Source organism: Ornithorhynchus anatinus, chromosome 15 (genome assembly GCF_004115215.2).
Source record: "Ornithorhynchus anatinus isolate Pmale09 chromosome 15, mOrnAna1.pri.v4, whole genome shotgun sequence".
NCBI classification, from domain to species: Eukaryota; Metazoa; Chordata; class Mammalia; order Monotremata; family Ornithorhynchidae; genus Ornithorhynchus; species Ornithorhynchus anatinus.
In genome coordinates, this window is record NC_041742.1 from 15,493,323 (window position 1) to 15,516,501 (window position 23,179).

Here is a 23,179-nt window from a genome sequence, read left to right on the forward strand (position 1 = left end):
CGCCCCAGCCGCCGTCGTGACGTCACCGCGGGGCGGGAGGGGAGGGGAGGGGAGGGGGGCCGGCCCAGCGCCATGTTGCAGGTGAGCGGCGCCGCGTCGACCTCGGCGGCGCCCGGCGGTCGGGGATCGGGGGCGCGTCCCCCCGGCGCTCGCCCTTCGCCGTCGAGGGAGCGGCCCCACGCCGCGCTAAGCGCTGGGGGCGGGAGGGGACACCGAGGCTCCGGGGACCCCCGGGGCGCGCCCAAGGTCACCCGGCGGGGGCGCTTACTACGCCGCCCCGCGCGCCCAGTAAGGGCCACCGGCCCCCACTCATTCTGTTCCTTGCTATTGTTCTTGCCCGTCTGTCGCCCCCCATTAATAATGATGTGGGTATCGGTTAGGCGCTTACTGTGTGCCACTTCATCATAATGATGATGTTGGTATGGGTTAAGCGCTTACTATGTGCCCCTTAATGTTGGTATGGGTTAAGCGCTTACTCTGTGCCCCTGAATAATGATGGTGGTATCGGTTAAGCGTTTACTATGTGCCCCTTAATGATGATGTTGGTATCGGTTAAGCGCTTACTCTGTGCCCCTTAATGATAATGTTGGTATGGGTTAAGCGCTTACTATGTGCCACTTCATCATAATGATGATGTTGGTATGGGTTAAGCGCTTACTATGTGCCACTTAATAATGTTGGTATGGGTTAAGCGCTTACTATGTGCCCCTTAATAATGATGGTGGTATCGGTTAAGCGCTTACTCTGTGCCCCTTAATGATAATGTTGGTATGGGTTAAGCGCTTACTACGTGCCACTTAATTATGATGGTGGTATGGGTTAAGCGCTTACTCTGTGCCACTTCATAATAATGATAATGTTGGTATCGGTTAAGCGCTTACTATGTGCCACTTAATAATGATGATGTTGGTATGGGTTAAGCGCTTACTATGTGCCACTTAATAATAATGTTGGTATGGGTTAAGCGCTTACTATGTTCCCCTTAATAATGATGGTGGTATCGGTTAAGCGCTTACTATGTGCCACTTCATAATAATGATGATGTTGGTATGGGTTAAGCGCTTACTATGTGCCACTTAATAATAATGTTGTATGGGTTAAGCGCTTACTATGTGCCCCTTAATAATGATGGTGGTATCGGTTAAGCGTTTACTATGTGCCACTTAATGATGATGTTGGTATCGGTTAAGCGCTTACTCTGTGCCCCTTAATAATGATGGTGGTATCGGTTAAGCGTTTACTATGTGCCACTTAATGATGATGTTGGTATCGGTTAAGCGCTTACTCTGTGCCCCTTAATGATAATGTTGGTATGGGTTAAGCGCTTACTATGTGCCACTTAATTATGATGGTGGTATGGGTTAAGCCACTTCATAATAATGATAATGTTGGTATCGGTTAAGCACTTACCATGTGCCACTTAATGATGGTGGTATCGGTTAAGCGCTTACTATGTGCCCCTTAATAATGATGTTGGTATCGGTTAAGCGCTTACCATGTGTCCCTTAATAATGATGGTGGTATCGGTTAAGCGCTTATTATGTGCCGAGCACTGTTCTAAGCGCTGGGGATGACACGGGGTCATCGGGTTGCCCCACGTGGGGCTCCCAGTCTTCATCCCCATTTTGCAGATGGGGGTCACTGAGGCCCAGGGAATAATAATCATGTTGGTATTTAAGCGCTTACGATGTGCAGAGCGCTGTTCTAAGCGCTTGGGGGGATACGGGGTCATCAGGTTGTCCCATGTGGGGCTCACAGTCTTCATCCCCATTTTACAGATGAGGGAACTGAGGTGCAGAGAAGTGAAGTGACTCACCCTAAGTCCCACAGCTGACAAGGGGCAGAGCTGGGATTCGAACCCATGACCTCTGACTCCCCAGCCCGGGCTCTTGCCACTGAGCCACGCTGCTGTAAGCCCGTGAATGGGCAGGGACCGTCTCTTGTCTGTTACCGATTTGTCCATTCCAAGCGCTTAGTACAGTGCTCTGCACATAGTAAACGCTCAATAAATACTAACGAATGAGTGAAAGTGGTGGCGGCGGGATTAGAAGCCAGGACCCGGCCCCCGGGCTCATCCTCCCCTGGGTCAACGTTGTTCGACTCTCCCCGAGCGCTGAGTACGCGATCGGTACGATCGACTGAGTGTGAATCCAAAATTCCCCTTTGACAGACGCGGGAACTGAGGCCCAGAGAGGTGAAGTGGCCTGCCCAAGGTCTTCCAGGAGACAAGTGGCAGAGGCGGGATTCGAACCCAGTGCCTTTTGACGCCCAGGTCACCAACTAGCTACTAGGCGACGTTGCTTTTCCTGGGTGGCCCAAGCAGGGGTGGGAGGTAGGAAGTGGGTCTGCCAAGTGGCCCGTTTGACTCTCCCGAGCGCTCAGTACAGTGCTCAGCGCACAATCAGTGTGATCGACTGAGTGAATTCAAAATTCCCCTTTGACAGATGGAGAAACTGAGGCCCAGAGAAGTGAAGTGAACTGCCCAAGGTCTCCCAGCAGACAAGTGGCAGAGGCGGGATTCGAGCCCAGGTCCTTCTGACGCCCAGGTCACCAACTGGCTACTAGGCGACGTTGCTTTTCCTGGGTGGCCCAAGCAGGGGTGGTAGGTAGGTAGCGGGTCCGCTGAGTGGCGCGTTCGACTCTCCCGAACGCTCAGTACAGTGCTCAGCACACAGTAAATACGATCGACTGAGTGAATCGAAAATTTCCCTTTGACAGATGGGGGAACTGAGGCCCAGAGAAGTGAAGTGACCTGCCCAGGGTCTCCCAGCAGACGAGGGCCAGAGGAAGGATTAGAACCCAGGTCCTTCTGACGCCCAGGTCACCTCCTGGCCACCAGGCAATGGTGTTTCTCTTCCGTGGCCCAAGCGGGGGTGGTGGGCAGGGAATGTGTCTGCCGACTGGCGTGTCCGTGTCTCCCGAGCGCTTAGTACAGTGCTCGGCACACAGTAAGTGCGATCGAATGAGTGAATCAGAATTCACATTTGACAGATAGGATGATGTTGGTATTTGTTAAGCGCTGACCGTGTGCAGAGCGCTGTTCCAAGCGCTGGGGTAGACACGGGGTCATCAGCTTGTCCCACGTGAAGCTCACGGTTAATCCCCGTTTTACAGATATGGGAACTGAGGCTAGTGAAGTGACCTGGCCAAGGTCTCCCAGCCGACAAGTGGCAGAGGCGGGATTCGGACCCAGGTCCTTCTGACGCCCAGACTCACCCCCTGGCCACCAGGCGCCGCTGCTTCCCCTCCGTGGCCCGGGCAGGGGATGTGTCCGCCGATCGGCGTATTATACTCTCCCGAGCGTTTAGTACAGCGCTCGGCACACGGTAAGCGCTCAGTAAATACGATCGAATGAACGAATCAAAATTCCCCTTGGACAGCGGGAACTGAGGCCCAGAGAAGTGAAGTGACTTACCCGAGGTCTCCCCGCAGACAAGTGGCAGAGGTGGGATTCGAACCCGGGTCCGTCTGGCACCCAGGCCGGGCGACGTTGCTTCTCCTAGGTGGCCCCAGCAGGGACGGTGTCTGGGTAGTGGTCTAGTATACTCTCCCCAGCACTTAGTACAGTGCTGTGCACACAGCAAGCACCCAATAAATACGATTGAATGAATATTTGTTATTATTGTGGTGTTTGTTAAGCGCCTACTACGTGCCAAGCACTGTTCTAAGCGCCGAGGTGGATCGTTTAGACTGTGAGCCCGTCGTTGGGCAGGGATGGTCTCTAGCCGTGGCCGTATTGTCCATTCCAAGCGCTCAGTACAGTGCTCTGCACATAGTAAGCGCTCAAGAAACACTATTGAAGGAATGAATTACAAGGTAGGCAGGTTGTCCCACGTGGGGCTCATAGTCTTTATCAGCGTTTTACAGATGAAGTAACTGAGGCCCAGAGAAGCGAAGCCACTCGCTCGAGGTCACACGGCAGACACGTGGCGGAGGCGGGATTCGAACCCAGGTTCTGACTCCCGGGCCCGGGAGCTACCCAATAGGCCCCACTGCTTCTCCCTCCTGACCGGGCGGTGACTGTAACCTCCTGTTTGAAACGTTTGAGAGACGTTTCCCGGCTGGGCCGTGGGACTGGGGGGCTCCGGCCCCACCCGGGCTGTCAGCTCGCGGCGGGCAAGGAACGGGTCTCCCGCCTCGGTTATATCGTCCTCTCCCAAGCGCTTAGTACAGCGCTCTGCACCCAGTCAGCGCTCCGTAAATATCACCGCCTGTAAGCTCGATAGGAGCGAGGAGCGTGCCCTCTGATTTTGTCGTCCACTCTCAGGTGCGTGGGGCGGGGCTCTGCACATAGTAAGCGTCCACCAAATAGCACCGAGTGATTCGAACCCAGGTCTTCTGACTCCCAGGCCCGTGCCCTTTCCCGTAGACCGGGCTGCCGAGAAAAGGGCCAAGGCGGACTTGCGCCCAGACCGACCTCTGCGCTTACCGTGGCTCGGTGGAGAGAGCCCGGGCTTGGGAGTCAGAGGTCATGGGTTTGAATCCTGGTGCTGCCACTTGTCAGCTGTGTGACCGTGGCCGGGTCACTTCATTTCTCTGGGCCTCAGTCCCCGCATCGGTAAAATGGGGATTAACTGTGAGCCTCACGTGGGACGACCCGATGGCCCCCGTATCTCCCCCGGCGCTCAGAACAGTGCTCTGCACATAGTAAGCGCTTAACAGATACCAGCACTATTATTATTCTGTGTGGAGGCTGAACTGTATGAGGTCAGTCCTCCGGAAAGATTGCCACTGTCCTTGGGTAGAAAACTTTTTTTAAAAATGTCTTCTTTTCATTTAAACACCATTTCCGCCAAAAAGCTGCTATTTCACTTACCTCCCCGAGACGGAAACCAGCTTCGTCCTGTCTGCTGACGTTTCCCAGACGGGTTCAGCGGCTGGAGCCCCGGCCTGGGAGTCAGAGGTCGAGGGTTCGGATCCCGCCTCCACCTCTCGTCCGCTGCGTGACCTCGGGCAAGCCGCCTCACCTCTCTGGGCCTCAGTTCCCTCATCTGCAAAAGGGGGAGGAAGACCGTGAGCCCCACGTGGGACAACCCGATCACCTTGTAGCCTCCCCGGCGCTTGGAACGGTGCTTGGCGTGTAGTAAGCGCTTAACAAATGCCATCGTCGTCATTATTCTCTGGGCCTCAGTTCCCTCATCTGTCAAATGGGGATTAAGTCTGTGAGCCCCAGGTGGTTCAAGGACTGTGTCCCGATTCACCTATCTGTTGATATATTCATTCATTCATTCAATAGTATTTATTGAGCGCTTACTATGTGCAGAACAGTGTAGTAAATATATCTAACTGTTGGATAGTTTGTTACCGATTTGTCCATTCCAAGCGCTTAGTACAGTGCTCTGCACATAGTAAGCGCTCAATAAATACTATTGAATGAATGAGTGGAAGTAAAGCCTAAGGAAGATGGTGTGGCCTAGTGGACGGAGAGCACGGGCCTGGGAGGCATCGGGTCACGGGTTCTAATCCCGGCTCTTCCACTTGTCTGCCGGGTGACCTTGGGCAGGTCACTTCACTTCTCAGGGCCTCAGTTCCCTCATCTGGAAAACGGGGATGAAGAGCGTGAGCCCCACGGGGGACAGGGATCGTGTCCAGCCCGATCGGCTCCTTCTCTACCCCAGTGCTTAGAACAGTAAGCGCTCAATAGATACGACTGAATGAATGAACGGTGCTTGACCCCGAAGTAAGCACATAAGCAATACCGTCATTTCTGTTATGATCGGCGTTAATAATAAAGTTATTTTTCCCGTTTCTTATTCCTCCTGAAAGTCTTTGAAGTTTGGAGCGATCGAGCAATCCGTATATATTTGCAAATTTCGGTTTTTTAGGTGATTCGTCACTAGCGGATCAACGTTGAAACGTGGCCCTGTAGGGGACCCGCTTATACAGTCCTACTAAGAATCGATCCTATTTATTGAGCGCTTACTCTCTGCGGAGCACTGTACTAAGCACGCGGGAGAGCACGGTACAACAGAATTAGCAGACGCGCTCACTGCCCAAGGTGAATCACAGCAATAATACGATTTGCTTGTCTCCACCCTAGGCTTAGTACAGTGCCTGGCACATAATAAGCGCTCAACGGATACCACAGTTAGTAGTAGTATTAATCCTGCCTTTGCCACTTGCGTGCTGTGTGACCCTTGGTCAAGTCATTTGACTTCTCTGGGGCTCAGTTTCTTCCTCTGTGAAATGGGGATTCACTCCCCGTTGCCCCTCCCACTTCGATCGCGACCCCCGAGTGGATCTAGGAACGGTGACTGTCCTGATTTAGCTTGTACTTACCCCAGCATTCAGCAGAGTACTGGACATTTAGTACGTGCTAAACGAATATCCTAGTAATTATTATCATCGAGATATTTGCTAAGCACGTACTAAGTGCCTTACTAATTAATAATTATTACTGAGTAATAATAATTACTATTATTATTATTCCTGCTCACCTTGTGCCTGAGACCTCTGCAGTACGAGAAGTCCGTATGGGCCTAGGAAATGTCACACTCTTTCTCTTCATTCTCTGATAGAGTACAAAAGGGAGAAATCTAGGACCCCAGCGTTTAGTACAGTGCCTGGCACATAGTAAGCACTTAAACAGAATTATTGTTATTATTATTATGGAAAACATCAACACTTTCTCCCGCTCTGTTCTATGCCGCACTTCCCCACACCAAGCAGAACCTTATTTATGATTCTCTGAGTCGATTTTGGGGTTTGGACGAGAGATGTTTTCGGAACGGAAACTAAGTGCTGAGGAGAGAGCAGTACAGTGACACAGAGACCCATTGTATGGGGGAAAAAGGAATACGGCAGTCTCGGATCTTCTTGGAAACAAGGGGAAGATGTATTTAAGAAATGGAATTCGTTATTTAAAAAAAAGAAGAGGGGGAGAGGGGTGTTGGCATTTTCTTGTCACCACAGTCACACGTGCCATCCGTAGACCGGATTCTAAAGCGGATGAGTTGCGGGTTTTCTTGGGAAACAGCCGATCGGCTTGTCAGAAATACCTTGGTGAGTGTTTCGGAGCTGCTCTGCCAGACGGAGCTGGGAGCCTTCTATGGAAGAGGTCGACGGCTTCGTGGCCCTGGCCTCTCGACACGGATCGTCTGGGCGTTGGACCTTCTTTGGTTGCATTCGTATCGCAGCCGGGACCAAGTGCAATTTTCTGTTTCAGTGGTATTCGTTCAACACCTACTGTGTGCCGGGCACTGTTCTAAGCGCCGGAGTAGATCGAAGCTGATCAGGTCGGACACGGTCCCCGTCCCACATGAAGCGCGCAGCCTTATTCCCCGTTTTCCAGAGGTGGTAACTGAGGCACAGAGGAGCCAAGCGACCTCCCCCCGGTCTCAGAAATGGCAGAGCCGGGATTAGAACCCAGATCCTTCTGACTCCCGGGTCTGGAAAACTAGACCACGCTGCTTCTCTGCCATCGCCCTGAGACTATTCAGGGTGCCGATGACACAATCAGGATGTAGCCATTTTTCACGTTTACGAATTAATCCCGTCTTTCCCGGCTCTTCTCCTAATGGGTGCCATCTTACTCGGGAGAAGTGGGGTGGCCTAGTGGAAAGGCCTGTCGTGTGACCTTGGACAAGTCACTTCATTCTGATGCTATCGATGCCCGTCTACCCGTTTTCTTGTCTGTCTGCCCCCTTCTAGACCGTGAGCCCGTCGTTGGGTAGGGGTTGTCTCTTTCTGTTGCCCAGTTGTACTTTCCTAGTGCTTAGTACAGTGCTCTGCACACAGTAAATGCTCAGTAAATGCGACTGAATGAATGAATGGGCCTCAGTTCCCTCATCTGGAAAATGGGGATCAAGACTGTGAGCCAACACGTGGGAAATAGGCCGTGTCCAATCCGATTAGACTGGACCTACTCCAGTGCCCGTCACGGAGTAAGTGCTTAACAGATACTATAAAACAGAAAAAGGGGTCCATCAAGAGAACTGTACTAAGCACTGGGAAAAGTACAATAGAACAAAAATAACGGACACATTCCCTGCCCACAGTGACCTTACGGATTAGAGGGGGAGAGAGTAATAGAAATAAATAAAATTGCAGGTAAGTACGTAGGTGGTTTGGGGCTTGCGGCGGGGATGAAGAGAGGGAGCAAGTCAAGGGGACGCAGAAGGGAGTGGGAGAAGAGGAAAGGGGGGCTTAGTCAGGGAAGGCTTCTCGGAGGAGACGGGCTCTCGCTAAGCTTTGAAGAGAGTCGTCGTCTGTCGGATTAGGGGGGGGGGGGGCGTTCCGGGCCAGAGGGAGGACGAGAAGTCGGTGGTGGGATGGGGGGAGATGTTCTCTGCGACAGAAACGAGGTTCCTTAACGGCTCCGCCTTTCTCGCCTAACGTGTGCTCTGGTCACTCAGGTGGTACGGTGGTCTGCTGGGCCCGCCAGCCTCAGTCTTCTGTCTTTCAAGGTCCACGCCGCCTCCAAGAAGGAAACCCCTCCCAGGGTCACCCTGAAACTGGATGAGGTAAATGACAGCCCCTTTCCCGCCTCGCTCAGCGCACAACTCTCTGACCAACTTGCCGTGCCGTAGTACTTATTAAGCTCCCGGAGGGCCCGGCGCAGCAGTGCGGCTCAGTGGGAAGAACACGGGCTCTGCCTTCTGTCTGCTGTGCGACCTTGAGCAAGTCCCTTCACTTCTCTGGGCCTCAGTGAACTCCTCTGTAAAACGGGGATTAAGGCCGTGAGCCTCAAGCGGGACGGGGACTGCGTCCGATCCCGTCGGCTTGTAGCCACCCCGGTGCTTAGTACAGCGCCTGGTACATGGTAAGCGCCGATAAAGACCATTTAAAAAAAAATAATTCTGTCGATGGAGAAATGCCTTCAAACGCGGCCTGTCATCGGACTTGCCAAGAACATAATTCCGCGCTTATTCCCGAATCCAGCCTCATTTGAAAGCTCAGAAGCTCCAACTCTAGAATTGCTAAGACGAAATGGCCTTTTTTTTTAGCCCCCTGAGCTCAAATCCAAAGTAAAGGCCATAAAAGATGTAGAAAGAGCCCGGGCCTGGGAGTCAGAGGACTCGCGTTCTAATCCCGGCTCTGCCAGTTCCTTGCTGTGTGACCTTGGACAAGTCAGTTAATTTCTCTGTGCCTGAGTTTCCTCCACTGTAAAATGGGGTTTCAGTACCTGTTCTCCCTCCTACTTAGACCCCGAGCCCCATGCGGGACAGGGGCAGAGTCTGACACAATTAACTTGTACCTATCCCGCCTCTTCGAGCAGTGTTTGACACTTAGTAAGCAAGGGCTTTACAAATGTCGTAAAAAAGAATTCACAAGGTCTTAATTTTTCCTGACTTATATGTGCCTGAGAGAGAGCACTTAGTTATCTTGGACAAACTTCTTCTGGCGTGACACCATTTTTCCATCCGGCATCTCACCCTTCCCTCTCAGGAGAAAGTGGAAAAAGTTTTAGTAGTTGGCATTTATTTCCTCTTTTCCTGAGCAAGGAAATTCAGAGCGCCGGCGTCCCTACTAAAGCAAACGCCTGAGAAGGGGGGGAAATGCAGTATAATCGTAGCCGGTCTTCTTAAAGACATTCAGCATCCCTGAATGTGAGGCAAGAGATTATGAGTTGTATTTATGGAGCACTAGCTGAGTACAGAGCACTGTACAGGTGCTCAGGAGAGGACACTAGACTAAGAAGACACAATTCCCGCCCTCAGGAGAGTTTACGGTCTTAGAGGGAGAGGCAGATCCAGAGTAATTATAGAGGGGAGGAAGAAGACAGTGGAAAATCGCATATAGTTATGGTATTTAAGTGTGTCTTTTGGACTGTGAGCCCGTCGTTGGGCAGGGATTGTCTCTATCTGTTGCCGAATTGTACATTCCAAGCGCTTAGTACAGTGCTCTGCACACAGGAAGCGCTCACTAAATACGATCGAATGAATAGTCTATGTGAAACACTTTCTAAGGGCTGGGGTAGGTAGAAGATAATCAGATAGTCCCTGTCCCGAATGGGGCTCACAGTCTGTTGGAGGAAAAACGGAGATTCAATTCCCATTTTAAGGATGAGGAACAGAGAAGTAAAGTGATTTTCCCGAGGTCAGGAAGCTGGCAGAGTCAGGATTTAAAATGGAGTGTGCTTCGGTTGTTTTACGGTATTCGTTAAGCGCTAACTCCGTGCCAGGCACTGATCTGAACACTGGGGTAGATACAAGCTAATCAGGTTGGACCCAGTCCCTGTCCCACATGGGGCTCCCCGTCTCAATCCCCGTTTGACAGAGGAGGGAACTGAGGCACAGAGAAGTGAGGCGACTTGCCCAGGGTCACCCAGCAGACACGTGGCGGAGCCGACATTAGAACCCAGGTTCTTGGACTCCCAGGCCCGTCCTCTTTCCATTAGGCCGGGCTCCTTCCCGTGTATGTGGATGGATAAGAGCTTATTCGGTAGAATAAATGATAATTGCAGACACATAACTCCTACACGGTCCTACAGGACGGAGTCTTCAAAAACAAGCCGAAGAAGCCCGCTAAAGGCTTCGGTTTGAAGCTTTGCATTTTCATTTTAGTGGCCCCCTTAGTTAAAAATGAACAACATCCAAATTCGCTCTCGCCAGAGAAGAGTTCCTCCTGTTGGAAAGATCTCTCACATGCTGGAAACTCTTCCCGGCCTTCTTGTAAGCGGACGGTCCCTTTGCTCAGAGCCCAGCAGAACAATGTTCTTTGTTCGGGCTGGCGGTTTGACTCAGCCTTGGGAAATCTCAAGCCAAAAGGAAAATCCCCGGGTGAGTGACAAAGGGAGGTATGGACTGGATTCTTCTCGGACCCATCTGGCCGGGAGGTTATTCTGGCCGAGGAGGCGGGAAGTCGCTCAGCCAGATTCCTCGGGATCTGGGGGGAGTCGTGGGCCTCGCCGGGGGTCTGGTGTCGACGGTAATTAACATTTCGCTCTTTTGGACCCGCTCCTCTACGCCACGGGAATGCAGCTCTGCTGTCACGGAGAAGCAGCGTGGCCTAGTGGCTGGGGCCCGGGAGTCGGAAGGACCTGGGTTCTAATCCCGGCTCTGCTTCTTGTCTGCCGGGTGGCCTTGGGCAAGTCGTCTCACTTCTCCATGCCTCAGTTCCCTCATCCGTCCAGTGGGGATTGAGACTGTGAGCTCCACGTGGGACAGGGACTGGTCCGACCCGATTTATTTGCATCCTCTCCAGCGCTTAGTATGGTTCCTGGCACATAGTGAGCGCTTAAGTACCACAGTTATTATCATTATTATCTTCAAAGACGAAGGACAGGTGTCGGAGTGTGTGTGACTGGTGTGCAATAGTGAGTGATGATCATGGCGTTGATTAAGCCCTTAATCTGCGCTAAACAGTGGGATGGATACAAGATAAGCAGCTCGAACCCAACCCCCGTCTCACGTGGGGCGCTCAGTCTAAGATTATTTTTTTCTGTGGTACTTATTAAGCGCATACCATGTGCCAGGTGCTCTACTAAACGCTGGGGTAGATACAACCTAATCAGGTCAGATACAGTCCATGTCCCACCCGGGGTTCACAGCCTTCATCCCTGTCCCTTCGTGCCTGTCCGCTTGTTTCGTTGCCCGTTGTTGGGCAGGGATTGTCTCTGTCTGTTGCCGAATTGGACTTTCCAAGCGCTTACCACAGTAGCTCTGCACACAGTAAGCGCTCAATAAACACGACGCTGAATGAATGAGTGATTCCTCATTTTACCCACGAGGTAACTGTGGCCTGGAGAAGTGAGGTGACTTTTTCTTATGGTATCTGTTAAGAGCTTACTCCGTGCCACGCACTGTCCTGTAGATGGAAGCTGATCAGGTTGGACACAATCCACGTCTCGGGGCTCACCGTCTTCTTCCCCGTTTTCCCGATGAGGTAACTGAGGTCCAGAGAAGTGAAGTGACTTTTTCCTATGAGCCGGGCTCTGTACTAAGCGCTGGGATAGATTCCAGCCGGTCGGGCCGGACACCGTCCCTGTCCCACACGGGGCTCACGGTCTTCATCCCCATTTTACCGAGGAGGTAACTGAGGCCCAGAGAAGTCCGTCAGTATTTATTGAGCGCTGCGGAGAGCACGGTCCCACGACAAACCACCACGTTCCCTGCCCACGACGAGCGAGCGACTCTCCCGCGGTCCCACAGCGGAGTCGGGATTCGAACCCAGTCACCTCGGAACCGGACGTGGTGGCCGCTAAGCCTTTTCTTTTTCCAAAATCCTTTTCCCTCTTTCTAACCCCGCAGCTTTCCGTGTACTCGACTCCCGTCGGCAGCCCGCAGCATGTGGAGAATCGGCAGAGCCCGCTGGAGGAATACGTCTCACACGTTCGGCATTCTGCGGAACCGTATACAAGCTGGTGCCAGGTACACGTCTCTGTACCCCAGCGCTTAGAACGTACCTTAATTATTATTTCACGCCACGGACCGGGCCTCGTTTAGAGTTCTCCCCACTAGGCCGTGCTGGCAGTTAACCAGGTTGGACACGGTCCCTGTCCCACGTGGGGCACAAAGTCCTAACCCCTGTTTTACAGGTGAGGCATCTTAGGCACAGAAAAGTGAAGCGACTTGCCCGACGTCCCACAACCGACCGGTGGCGGAGCCGGCATTAGAACCCGGGACCGGGGGCCGCGCCGCTTCTCACGTCCGCCGGTCGCTTCGGCATCTCCGCTCACCAGAACTTGACGGTTCACCCTCAATCTTTTCCTCTCTCTAGGACGTTTACTGTAAAACCAAGCCTAAAGTAGACATTGCTGTTCAACAAGGAAAAGGTAAACTGATTCCCAGTTAGGCACTAAAGGCCGGAATGGGGAACCATACTATCAATACCTCTTTTCTTTGAATCGATGATGGTATTCATCGAACGCTCGGGGGTCCAGGGCACCGTACGAAGCACTTGGGAGAGTCCTGTGCGACCGAGTCGGTAGTTTGGATCCCTGCCCGTAGAGATCTTACGGTCTACAGGGGAGACGGACGTTAAAATATACACATTGCAATCTAAGAGGGAGGAGGATTAAATCCCCATTTTACAGATGAGGTAAGCGAGGCGCGGAGAACCCAAGTGACCTGCCTGAGGTCGCGCAGCAGAGGGGGGGCAGAGCCGCGTTTAGAACCCAGGTCCTCCGACTGCCAGGCCTCCGTCCATTAGGTCACGCTGCTTCGCCTCGCCTTTCTCCTCTTACTGCTGCTGCTTCGTCGCTAGGAGCCCGGTGTATTTTTTATTTTTAGAAAGCACACCGGACGCTTGCTCTGTGGGTGTTTGCCTAGTGCTATCGAGGGCACCTGACGGGCCGCTATAAAACCGTTCTGTTCACGTTCCGGAGTCGGCGGGGCTCGCTGAAACGGGGAAAGGAAAGTCCAAACGAAGAAGGCCCTTGGGTCTTCCCTTTCGAGAGCTTTTCCTTTGTGGTTCCGAATCTAAGCCGTGTCAAATCGATGGATTCTGAGACCGTCGACCCGTTTGGTCCGTTAATTCAACCGACCCGAGCTATTCAGACTTTGTAGCCATGTCTGAGCGCTGTATGAGGAACAGAAAGGCCATCTGCCTTCTACTAATCGATGGTATTTATATAGGGCTTACTATGCGCGGAACACTGTACCAAGCGCTTGGGAGAAGACAGAACAGCAAAATTAGCCATTCGCTGCCTAGAATGAGCTTACAGTCTAGAGGGGCAGACACACCGTAATATGAATAAATAAGCAGTTTATAATATATAACTTGTTATTAGTAATAGCAGTATTTAAGCATTTACTATGTGCCAGACACTGGGATTAGAGACAAAATAATCAGTTGGGACGCGGCCCCTGTCCCCCATGGGGCTCCAAGTCTACGTAGGGGGGAAGACGGATATTGAATTCCCATTTTACAGTCAATCGGCGGCATTTATTGGGCGGTTACTATGTGCAGAGCACTGTACTAAGCACTTGGGAGTGTACAATATAGCAGAGTTGGAAGACAAGCTCCCTAACCACAACCAGCTTCCAGTCTAGAGAGGAGGCGGACATTAATAGAAATAAACTCCGGCAAGGTCCGCAATTTGGTTGTATTGAGCGCTTCCTGTGTGCGGCGCACTGTACTAATCGCTTGGGAGAGTGCAGTATAGCAATAAACAGAGAGATTCCCCGCCCGCAGCGAGCTTACGGCCTGGGGCTGAGGGAGGGGTGATTAAAGGGAGCGAATCCAAGCGCGGTAATTCATCGGGGCGCCCCGAGTGAAGCGGGGTGCCGGAAGCCACAAGATGGCTTTTAAACGGCGCGAGTTAACTTCTCGAAGATGGCAGGGAGCCCTCCCGAGAGCCCTCCGTAAATTCCGCTTTTTCTCTTCCTTTCAGATGGTTACGAGTTCCTCTGCAATGCCCCGCCGGGTTTTTATCCAAGACTCGGTGTGATCGGTTTCGCCGGGGTCGTCGGACTCTTCCTCGCTAGAGGTGGGTGTCTTACTTACTGCCGCCAAGAGGGAATCAATCGGCCGATCGGCGGTCCTTATTGAGCCCTTACTGAATGCAGAGCACTGTACTGAGCGCCTGGGAGAGTCCAGTCGAACAATATACCGGACACATTTCCCGCCCAGGACGAGCTTACGGTGTAGACGGGGGCGGGGGATGGACATTACGGCGCTCTACGTAAGTGCCGAAGGTGGGGTGAATAAAGGGGATAAATCCAAGTAGTGTGGATTTGGAGGGGCATTGCCTTGGTCATAAAGCATAGAGAAGCAGCGTGGCTCAGTGGAAAGAGCCCGGGCTTGGGAGTCAGAAGTCATGGGTTCGAATCCCGGCTCTGCCGCTTGGCAGCTGTGTGACCGTGGGCGAGTCACTTCACTTCTCTGTGCCTCAGTTCCCTCATCTGTAAAATGGGGGTGAAGACTGTGAGCCTCACGTGGGACAACCCGATGCCCCTGTATCTTCCCCGGCGCTTAGAACAGTGCTCTGCACATAGTAAGCGCTTAACAAATACCGACATCATTACTATTATTATTATTATTATTAATAATGGTGCCTGTGTCTTTTTCATCCCCTAGGTTCCAGGATAAAGAAGCTGATCTACCCCTTGGGTTTCATGGGACTCGGCACCTCCCTGTATTACCCCCAGCAGGCCATCACCTTTGCTCAGGTGAGTGACCGCCTCTCAGCAGCTCAAATGAAGCAGCGAGGCCCAGTGGACAGATCACAGGCCTGGGAGTCAAAAGGGCCTGGGTTCTAATCCCAGCCCCGTCACTTGTCTGCTGGGTGACCTTGAGCAAGTCACTCAATAATAATAATTATAATAAAATAATAACAGTGATGGTATTTAAGCGCTTACTATGTGCCGGGCACTGTACTATGTACCGTAGAGTAGGACCATCTACCCTCTCCGCCATGCTGCTTCTCTGGGCCTTCACTTCTCTGCGCCTCAGTTCCCCTGTCTGTAAAATGGGGATTAAGAATGTGAGCCCCCTGTGCCACCCGATTATCTTGTATCTACCCCAGTGCTGAGAACAGTGCTTGGCACAGACTAAGCACTTTATAATAATAATAATGTTGGTATTTGTTAAGCGCTTACTATGTGCCGAGCACTGTTCTAAGCGCTGGGGTGGACATAGGGGAATCAGGTGGTCCCACGTGGGGCTCACAGTCTTAATCCCCATTTTACAGATGAGGGAACTGAGGCACAGAGAAGTGAAGTGACTCGCCCACAGTCACACGGCCGACAAGTGGCAGAGCTGGGATTCGAACTCATGAGCCCTGACTCCAAAGCCCGTGCTCTTTCCACTGAGCCACGCTGCTTCTCATGTACTTAACATGTACCATAATTATAATTACTATTATTATCGTTAAATGTCCCTTTGCCTTTGGGTGACAGATGTTGTGTAGGGTCACCATTTCATCTGCTAATTTCTTTTATTCCTTTATTGTATGGTATTTGTCAGGCGCTCACTACGTGGTAAACACCCTTCTAGGCGCTGGGGTAGGTCCAGGTTCATCAGGTCTGACACGGTCGCTGTCCCGCCTGGGGCTAGAGTCTAGGGAGGAAGGAGAACGGGTATCCCCCTTTTAAAGTTGAGGAAACTGAGGCCCAGAGAAGTGAAGTGACTTGGCCGATGTCACATAGCCAGCACGGGGCAGAGCTGTGTGACTGTGGGCAAGTCACTTCACTTCTCTGTGCCTCAGTGACCTCATCTGTCAAACGGAGATGAAGACTGGGCGCCCCACGTGGGCCAACCCGATTACCCTGTATCTCCCCCAGCGCTTAGAACAGCGCTCTGCACATAGTAAGCGCTTAGCAAATATCAACATTTTTATTATTATGATTAGATTTTTCCCCACCTCCCTCAGGAATCAAGACCTTTGTCTCACGGGGGTTGATGTAACACACGGTAACGTGGCTCTGAAGTAATCTGTTTCCCTTTGCTTGGCATAAATCTGACAAGTTGCCTCCCGGCCGGATTCTCTTTGAAGGGTCCTTTAGCTGGTTGGCCGTTTTTTCGGCCCTCTCCTCCTGCCTCCAAGACATCTCTGCTTAGCTGTCCGCCATCACCTCAAACGTAACTTGCCCGAAACGGCACTCCTTACCCTCCCACCCAAACACCTGTCCTCCCCGTGACTTGGGCATCGCTGTAGAGGGCACCACCATCCTTCCTGTCTCACAAGCCTTAAACCTTGGCGTCATCCTTGACCCCTCCCATTCAACCCACACCGAATCCCGTCAGATCAGCCTTCACAGTATTGCAAAACCTGCCCTTTCCCCTCCGTCCAAATTGCCACCGCGGGAATCCAAGCACCTCTCCTATCCCACCGTGATTAGCCTATCAGCCTCCTCGCTGACCTCCCCACCTCCCGGCTCTCCCCACCCCAGGCCATACCTCACTCCGCTGCCCGGATCATTTTTCCACAGAAGGGTTTGGTCCACGTTTCCCCACTCCTCAAGAACCTCCGGTCCATCCACCTCCGCATCCCGCCAGTTCCTTACCGTCGGCTTTAAAGCCCTCGATCCCCTTGCCCCCTACCACCTTACCTCCCTGCTTTCCTACCACGCGCACTTTATTCCTCTAAATGCCAACCTCCTCGCTGTACTCCTCTACCTCGCCACCGACCTCTCGCCCCGTCTTACCCGTGGCCTCCCTCCCTCTTCCTATCCGGCAGGCAGTTACCCTCCCCACCTTCCGCACCTCACTGAAGGCACCTCTCCTGCCCACGAGGAGCTTACGGTCCAGCCTAGCTGTTTTCCTGCTGTCCGTTGGTCGGAAAACGTACCCCGGAAGGTGCTGGTTCAAACCCAGACTGACACCCTCCCTTAATATTCTCCCGAGGGCATTGAGAACTCATTCTCTTTCAAGCAACAGCGCTCTGCACGGTGTTGGGCACGTGGCCCGGGTTGAAGAAAGGGCGCTGCTGTTGCTTTTATCGTTATCGTGTGACTTGCCCGGGATCGCACGGCAGGCCAGCCGCAGAGCCGGAATTCATAGCCCAGTCTTGTGACTGGAGGCCCTGGGTTTTTTCCACACAATCAGCACGTTGACTCATTCCCTGGCCGGCCTCACTTTCCCCGTGTTTCATGCGTTCTGCTCATTTGTATATATTTTTATTACCCTATTTATTTTGTTAATGAGATGTACATCCCCTTGATTCTATTTATTGCTACTGTTTCCGTCCGTCTGTCTCCCCCGATTAGACCGTAAGCCCGACGTTGGGCAGGGATTGTCTCTATCTGTTGCCGAATTGTCCATTCCAAGCGCTTAGTACAGTGCCCTGCACATAGTAAGCGCTCAATAAATACGATCGAATGAACGAATAAAAGCATTTTAGCCCGCGTCTTCCGAGTGTCGACGAGACCCGCCGACTCGGCCACCCGCTAACCCTGTGGGCTTTACTGCTAAATTCTGGAAAGAGAAACAGAAACTTAGGAAGTTCTGCAAAGTCGATCTAAACCCCCGAGTCACTTGAGGAGACCCAAACCAAAAATTCAGCCTTCTGCACCGCAGTCTTTTGGAGCGACGGTTAATTAATTTTGTATTGTCTTTTTGTGTGCGTGTGTTGAAGATAAGCGGGGAGAAGCTGTACGACTGGGGCCTCCGGGGATACGTCACCCTGGAATACTTTTGGAAGGAGACTTTAAAGAAGAAACCTGGAAAGGAAGCGGGGGAGAAGGGCAAGGTAAGTTCCTCGCCTGCCTCTTCTGAAGTCTCTCAATAAAAACAAGCAGCGTGGCTCAGTGGAAGGAGCCCGGGCTTGGGAGTCGGAGGGCGTGGGTTCGAATCCCAGCTCCGCCACGCCTGCTGTGTGACCTTGAGCAAGTCCCCTAACCTCTCTGGGTCTCAGTGACCTCAGCTGTACAATGGGGATTAAAAGTATGAGCCCCACGTGGGACAACCCGACTCCCCTGCATCTACCCCAGCGCTTAGAATGGTGCTTGGCACATAGTAAGCTCTTAACAAATACCATCATTATTCTTATAAACTTGTTTCTACGCCGGGGCTTAGAAGAGCGCTTGGCACAGAGTAAAGCGCTTAACGAATGCAGTGGAAAAAAAGAGTATCTAAAAACGTAGACGGCCGGACAGAATTTAGAAACAGCACAAAGGGCAGAGGGAGATCAGAGTCTTTAAAAAGCACAGCAGGCCACAAACAGAGGACCGTGTTTTAAGTGACTGTGGTATTTGTGAGGCGCTTACTATGTGCCAAACACTGTACCGAGACCTGAGGCAGATACGGATAATCAACGCCACAGGAGAGTTTAAGTACCTACTGAATCCCCATTTTGCAAATGAGGGAACTGAGGCCCAGGAAAGCGAAGCGACTCGCCCAGGGTCACCCAGCAGACAGGCGGTGGATGCGGGATTAGAACCCATGACCCGTTGACCCCACAGGGGCTCTATCCACTAGGCCACGCTGCTTCCCCGAGCACAGAGCGCCGCATTAAGAACAGAGCACAGCGCATAGAGAAGCAGCGTGGCTCAGTGGAAAGAGCACGGGCTTTGGAGTCAGAGTTCAAATCCCGGCTCGGCCACTTGTCAGCCGTGTGACTTTGGGCAAGTCACTTAACTTCTCTGTGCCTCAGTTACCTCATCTATAAAATGGGGATTAAGACTGTGAGCCCCACGTGGGACAACCTGATTCCCCCGTGACTACCCCAGCGCTTAGAACAGTGCTCGGCACATAGTAAGCGCTTACAAATACCAACATTAAGTGCTCGAGAGAGTCCACTTCAACAGAAGTAGCAGAGACGTTCCACATGGCAGTCGGGGGCTGTGGTTGGGCTCTGCTGGGTGGCACAATGGCCGGGGTGGTGGGGGTGGGGGTCCCACAGCCAGCCGCGTGGCTCAGTGGAAAGAGTCCGGGCTTGGGAGTCCGAGGTCATGGGTTCGAATCCCGGCTCTGCCATTTGGCAGCTGTGTGACTGTGGGCAAGTCACTTCATTTCTCTGTGCCTCAGTGACCTCCTATGTAAAGTGGGGATGAAGACTGTGAGCCCCTCGTGGGACAACCTGATTACCCTGTATCTCCCGCAGTGCTGAGAACATCAGCTCTGCACATAGTAATCACTTAAATACCAACATTATTATTATTACGTGGGCACTCGGTGCCGGGCAGGCCGACGGAGCCTCCCGTTCCCAGAGGGGTCTCGGCCGCCGTCCGTGAGGCGGGGGCGACTGCCTCCAACTTCTCGGTTACTCAGTCATTCATTTCTTTCTCTGTACCTTTTTTTCTTTTTGTCTCTCCAGACCGGAGAGAAAAACGGCCCTCCGGCCGAACTGGGACCCAAGTGAAACACTCCAAGGTCTGCCTGCCTGGGAGAAGCAGGTAATCGGGACGCCACCCTCCCTCTCCCTCCCCGCCGGTCCGTCTCCTTTGAGAAGCACTGCGACCCACTGTTCATTTCCTCACGGCCTAGCGGACGGAGCGCCGAGGGGACAAGCGGGAGACCCCGCAACCTAATCCCTGCCGGGTGACCTTGGACAGGTCACTTCCCCCCTCTGGGCCACAGTTTCTTCCTCTGTGAAATGCGGCTAGCGGACAGGAACTGTGCTTAATCTGATTTGATATTTTTTCCAACATAGTACTGAGTGCGTTGTAATTATGAAATAAATTCGCTCACCAGTATTATCATTATAGTTGTAGACAGGTATATATCTGTATGGATATAGACATGTATATACATAGATATACATATATATGTGTGTATAATGTATATATTTTAGACTGTGAGCCCACTGTTGGGCAGGGATTGTCTCTATCTGTTGCCGAAATGTACATTCCAAGCGCTTAGTACAGTGCTGTGCACATAGTAAGCGCTCCATAAATACTATCGAATGAATGAATGAACGAATACAGGGCCTGGCACATAGTAAGGGTTTAACAAATACCTTTACAAGTGCTCAATAAGTGCTCGATAAATACGATTGAATGATATATATATATATATCTCAACATATATATATATATCTCAACGTATATATATATCTCAACATATATATATCTCAACATATCTATGTGTATATATGGTGTTTAAGCACATACTGTTTGCCAGGGGTCAATACAAGCTAATCAGGTTGGACACAGTCCCTGTCCCACATGGGGCTCACCGTCTTCATCCCCATTTTCCAGACGAGGGAACTGAGGTGTTGGTTGAACACTTCTGAGGTTCTGAGCCCCGTTCTAAGCGTCAGGGTAGAGAGACGATAATCAGGCCGGTCACGGTCCTTTTCCCACCTGGAAAAGGCTCAAGTAGGAGGGAGATTCGAGGTTGAATACCCATTCTACAGGGCAGGAAACGGAGGCCCCGAGAAGCCAAGTGACTTGCCTGAGGTCACCCAGCTGGCGAGTGGCGGGTGCAGGAAGAGAAGCCGGGTCCTCTGACTCCCAGGCCCGGGCTCTTTCTCCTAGGCCACCCTGCACACTAGTGGCAGACAACCCAGGTTTCTTGACCCGAAGGCCACGGATCCTCTCTCAGGGGCCTCTAGCCTTCTTATCCGTGTTTTTTTTTCCCCCTTTTCTTCTGGTTGTAGGGGAAGCCTGCAGATTCTACGCGGCAAGCCATGCATCTCGCAATGCGTCCGAGACGGAATACACAATCCTCCCCCGCCCCCGCCCCGTCCTCAGGAAAGCTTCATCCGAGCCCTTCGAGGATCCGGGTGGAAGCCACGTGACCGGGAATGGACTGGTTTGAACTCCTTTCCTGCCGAGACCCCCTAAGGAACCTCCGATGTCTCCCGCCTCCCCCTTGCTGCTCTTTATGTACATAATTAAAATTCCAACTAAGTCCAAGCCACCGGCATTTTTTCCGCTTCCTCCCGATGTCCTCGAGGCTGGAGCCTCAGCCCTGTCTTGCCGGTGAGGCTTTGAGGCAGAAAGAAAATGGGGGACCCGGACGGTCCCCTGGGAAAAATCCTCTTCTCTTGAGCTTCTCTGTGATCAAACATTCTGCCTCACCACCAGCACCCGGGGAGGTAGATAATGGATTGCCCTCCTGCCCTAGGTGGATAGACTAGGGGATAGTGCCCGGGCCTGGGAATCAGAAGGTCATGGGTTCTAATCCTGGCCCCGTCACTTGCCTCCTGCGTGACCTCAGGCAAGTCGCTTCACTTCTCTGGGCCTCCATTCCCTCATCTGTCAAATGGGGATTGAGACTCCGCGCCCCACGTGGGACAGGGACCGTGTCCAACCTGATTTGCTTGTATCCACCCCTGCGCTGAATACAGTGCCCGGCCCAGCGTGAGCACTGAACAGATGCCGCGGTTGTCATCATTGTTATGGATGGGAAACGTTGGCGGAGATCCTTTTTCTGCCCGAACGCCCCGCGCATCGAAAATAAGAAAGTGGTGTCGGGTGGGAAACCATTTAGAGCCCAGAACTTCAACATCGTGTGTGTGTCTGTGGACGTACGCACGCACACAACATGAACCCACATCCCGCACTGACTTTCACGCCCTCACGGGGGAACTGCATTCATTCATTCGCATCTATTGAGCGCTTACTATGTGCAGAGCACTGTACTAAGCACTTGGGAGAGGACAGTGTAACAGACACACTGTGCAGCCACAGTATCCTTTTTGTGGATCTATCCCCAATCGACACTGGGATTTTATGAGGAGCTGGGGAGACATTTTGAGCGCTTTAGGAATTGAACAGTCTCTCACATCCCAGCCTTCCTTTTCATCCACTTTTTTCCCCCGCAAACGTTTTTGTGAATCCTAAATATCCGTGTAACTTGAAAAGCACAGACTGAGTTGTAAATCTCCCCTCCAGGCCCTGCGACTGTATGCCTTCAGTAATAAAGTGGTTCCTGACTTGGGCCGTTCCTTATGATCCTAGCGATCTTCTCATTCACACTCTTCAAGGAGAGTCTACCACTTTCTAGCTCTGAAAACGCCTTTCTCGTCGAATGAGAGATTCCAAACAGTCCCCGTCTAACGTGGGGCTCGCAGTCTAAGTAGGAGGGAGAAAAGGTACTCTGTCCCCCTTTTCCAGATGAGGTAACTGAGGCCCAGAGAAGTGAAGTGACTTGCCCAAGGTCACACAGCAGACACGTGGCAGAGCCGGGATTAGAACCCACTTCCTCTGACTCCCAGGTCTGTGCTTGGTCCGCCAGCCCACGCTGCTTCGCTACATGTGATATCCAGCAGACAGTCATCTTAATATTACTAACTGTGGTGTTTAAGTGCTTACTATGTGCTGAGCACTGGCACAGAAACAAGATAATTACCTTCAACACCACATTTCGAAAGAAAGGGAGAACACGGGCATGGAATCTCCATTTTACAGATGAGGAAACAGAAACCTCTAGACCACAAGCTTGTTCCCGGCAGGGAACGTGGTGCCGATTCTGTCGAATCATACAATTCCATGCGCTCAGTACTGCGCCCTGCACATAGTAAGTGCTCGATAACTACCACCGATTGATAATCTGACTTGCCCAAAGCCACCGAGCAGGTGAGTGGCAGAACTAGAACCCAAGTCTCCCGATTCCAATCCCCGTGATCTTTTTCAGTAGGCCAGACTGCTGCTTTTATACCGCCCGGCACAGCGGTTCAGGTTTGGCCTGGTGGGTGGGGGGAGGTGGTGTCCCAGGGAATGGACCACGGGGTGTAATTGATCAATCAATGCCATTTATTGACCGCTTACTATGTGCAGAGCACTGTACTGAGTGCCTGGGAGAGCACAATCTAACAGAAATAGCAGTTGCTGCCATCAGATCAGGGGCCACCAAGAATCCAGAATGAGCGGGTGGCATTAAACAGGAAGATTCGGCCAAAAGCTCAATC

General features: G+C 52.1%; 1 protein-coding gene across 2 annotated transcripts; it reads left to right on the forward strand.

Annotated features, from left to right (window-relative positions):
• The first annotated feature begins 35 nt into the window (after positions 1 to 35).
• Positions 36 to 21,186, forward strand: APOO (apolipoprotein O). Of its 2 annotated transcripts, none has more exons than XM_029079736.2 (9): positions 36 to 81; positions 8,406 to 8,462; positions 12,192 to 12,311; positions 12,661 to 12,715; positions 14,276 to 14,371; positions 14,962 to 15,053; positions 17,960 to 18,073; positions 19,640 to 19,718; positions 20,924 to 21,186. In XM_029079736.2, the coding sequence occupies exons 1-8, from the start codon at positions 73 to 75 to the stop codon at positions 19,682 to 19,684; spliced, it is 588 nt and encodes a 195-aa protein (XP_028935569.1). In that variant the 5' UTR covers positions 36 to 72; the 3' UTR covers positions 19,685 to 19,718; positions 20,924 to 21,186. The 2 variants fall into 2 exon arrangements, with proteins under 2 accessions (XP_028935569.1, XP_028935568.1); XM_029079735.2 differs by having other exon boundaries at positions 41 to 81; positions 8,355 to 8,462.
• The last annotated feature ends 1,993 nt before the right edge of the window (positions 21,187 to 23,179 follow it).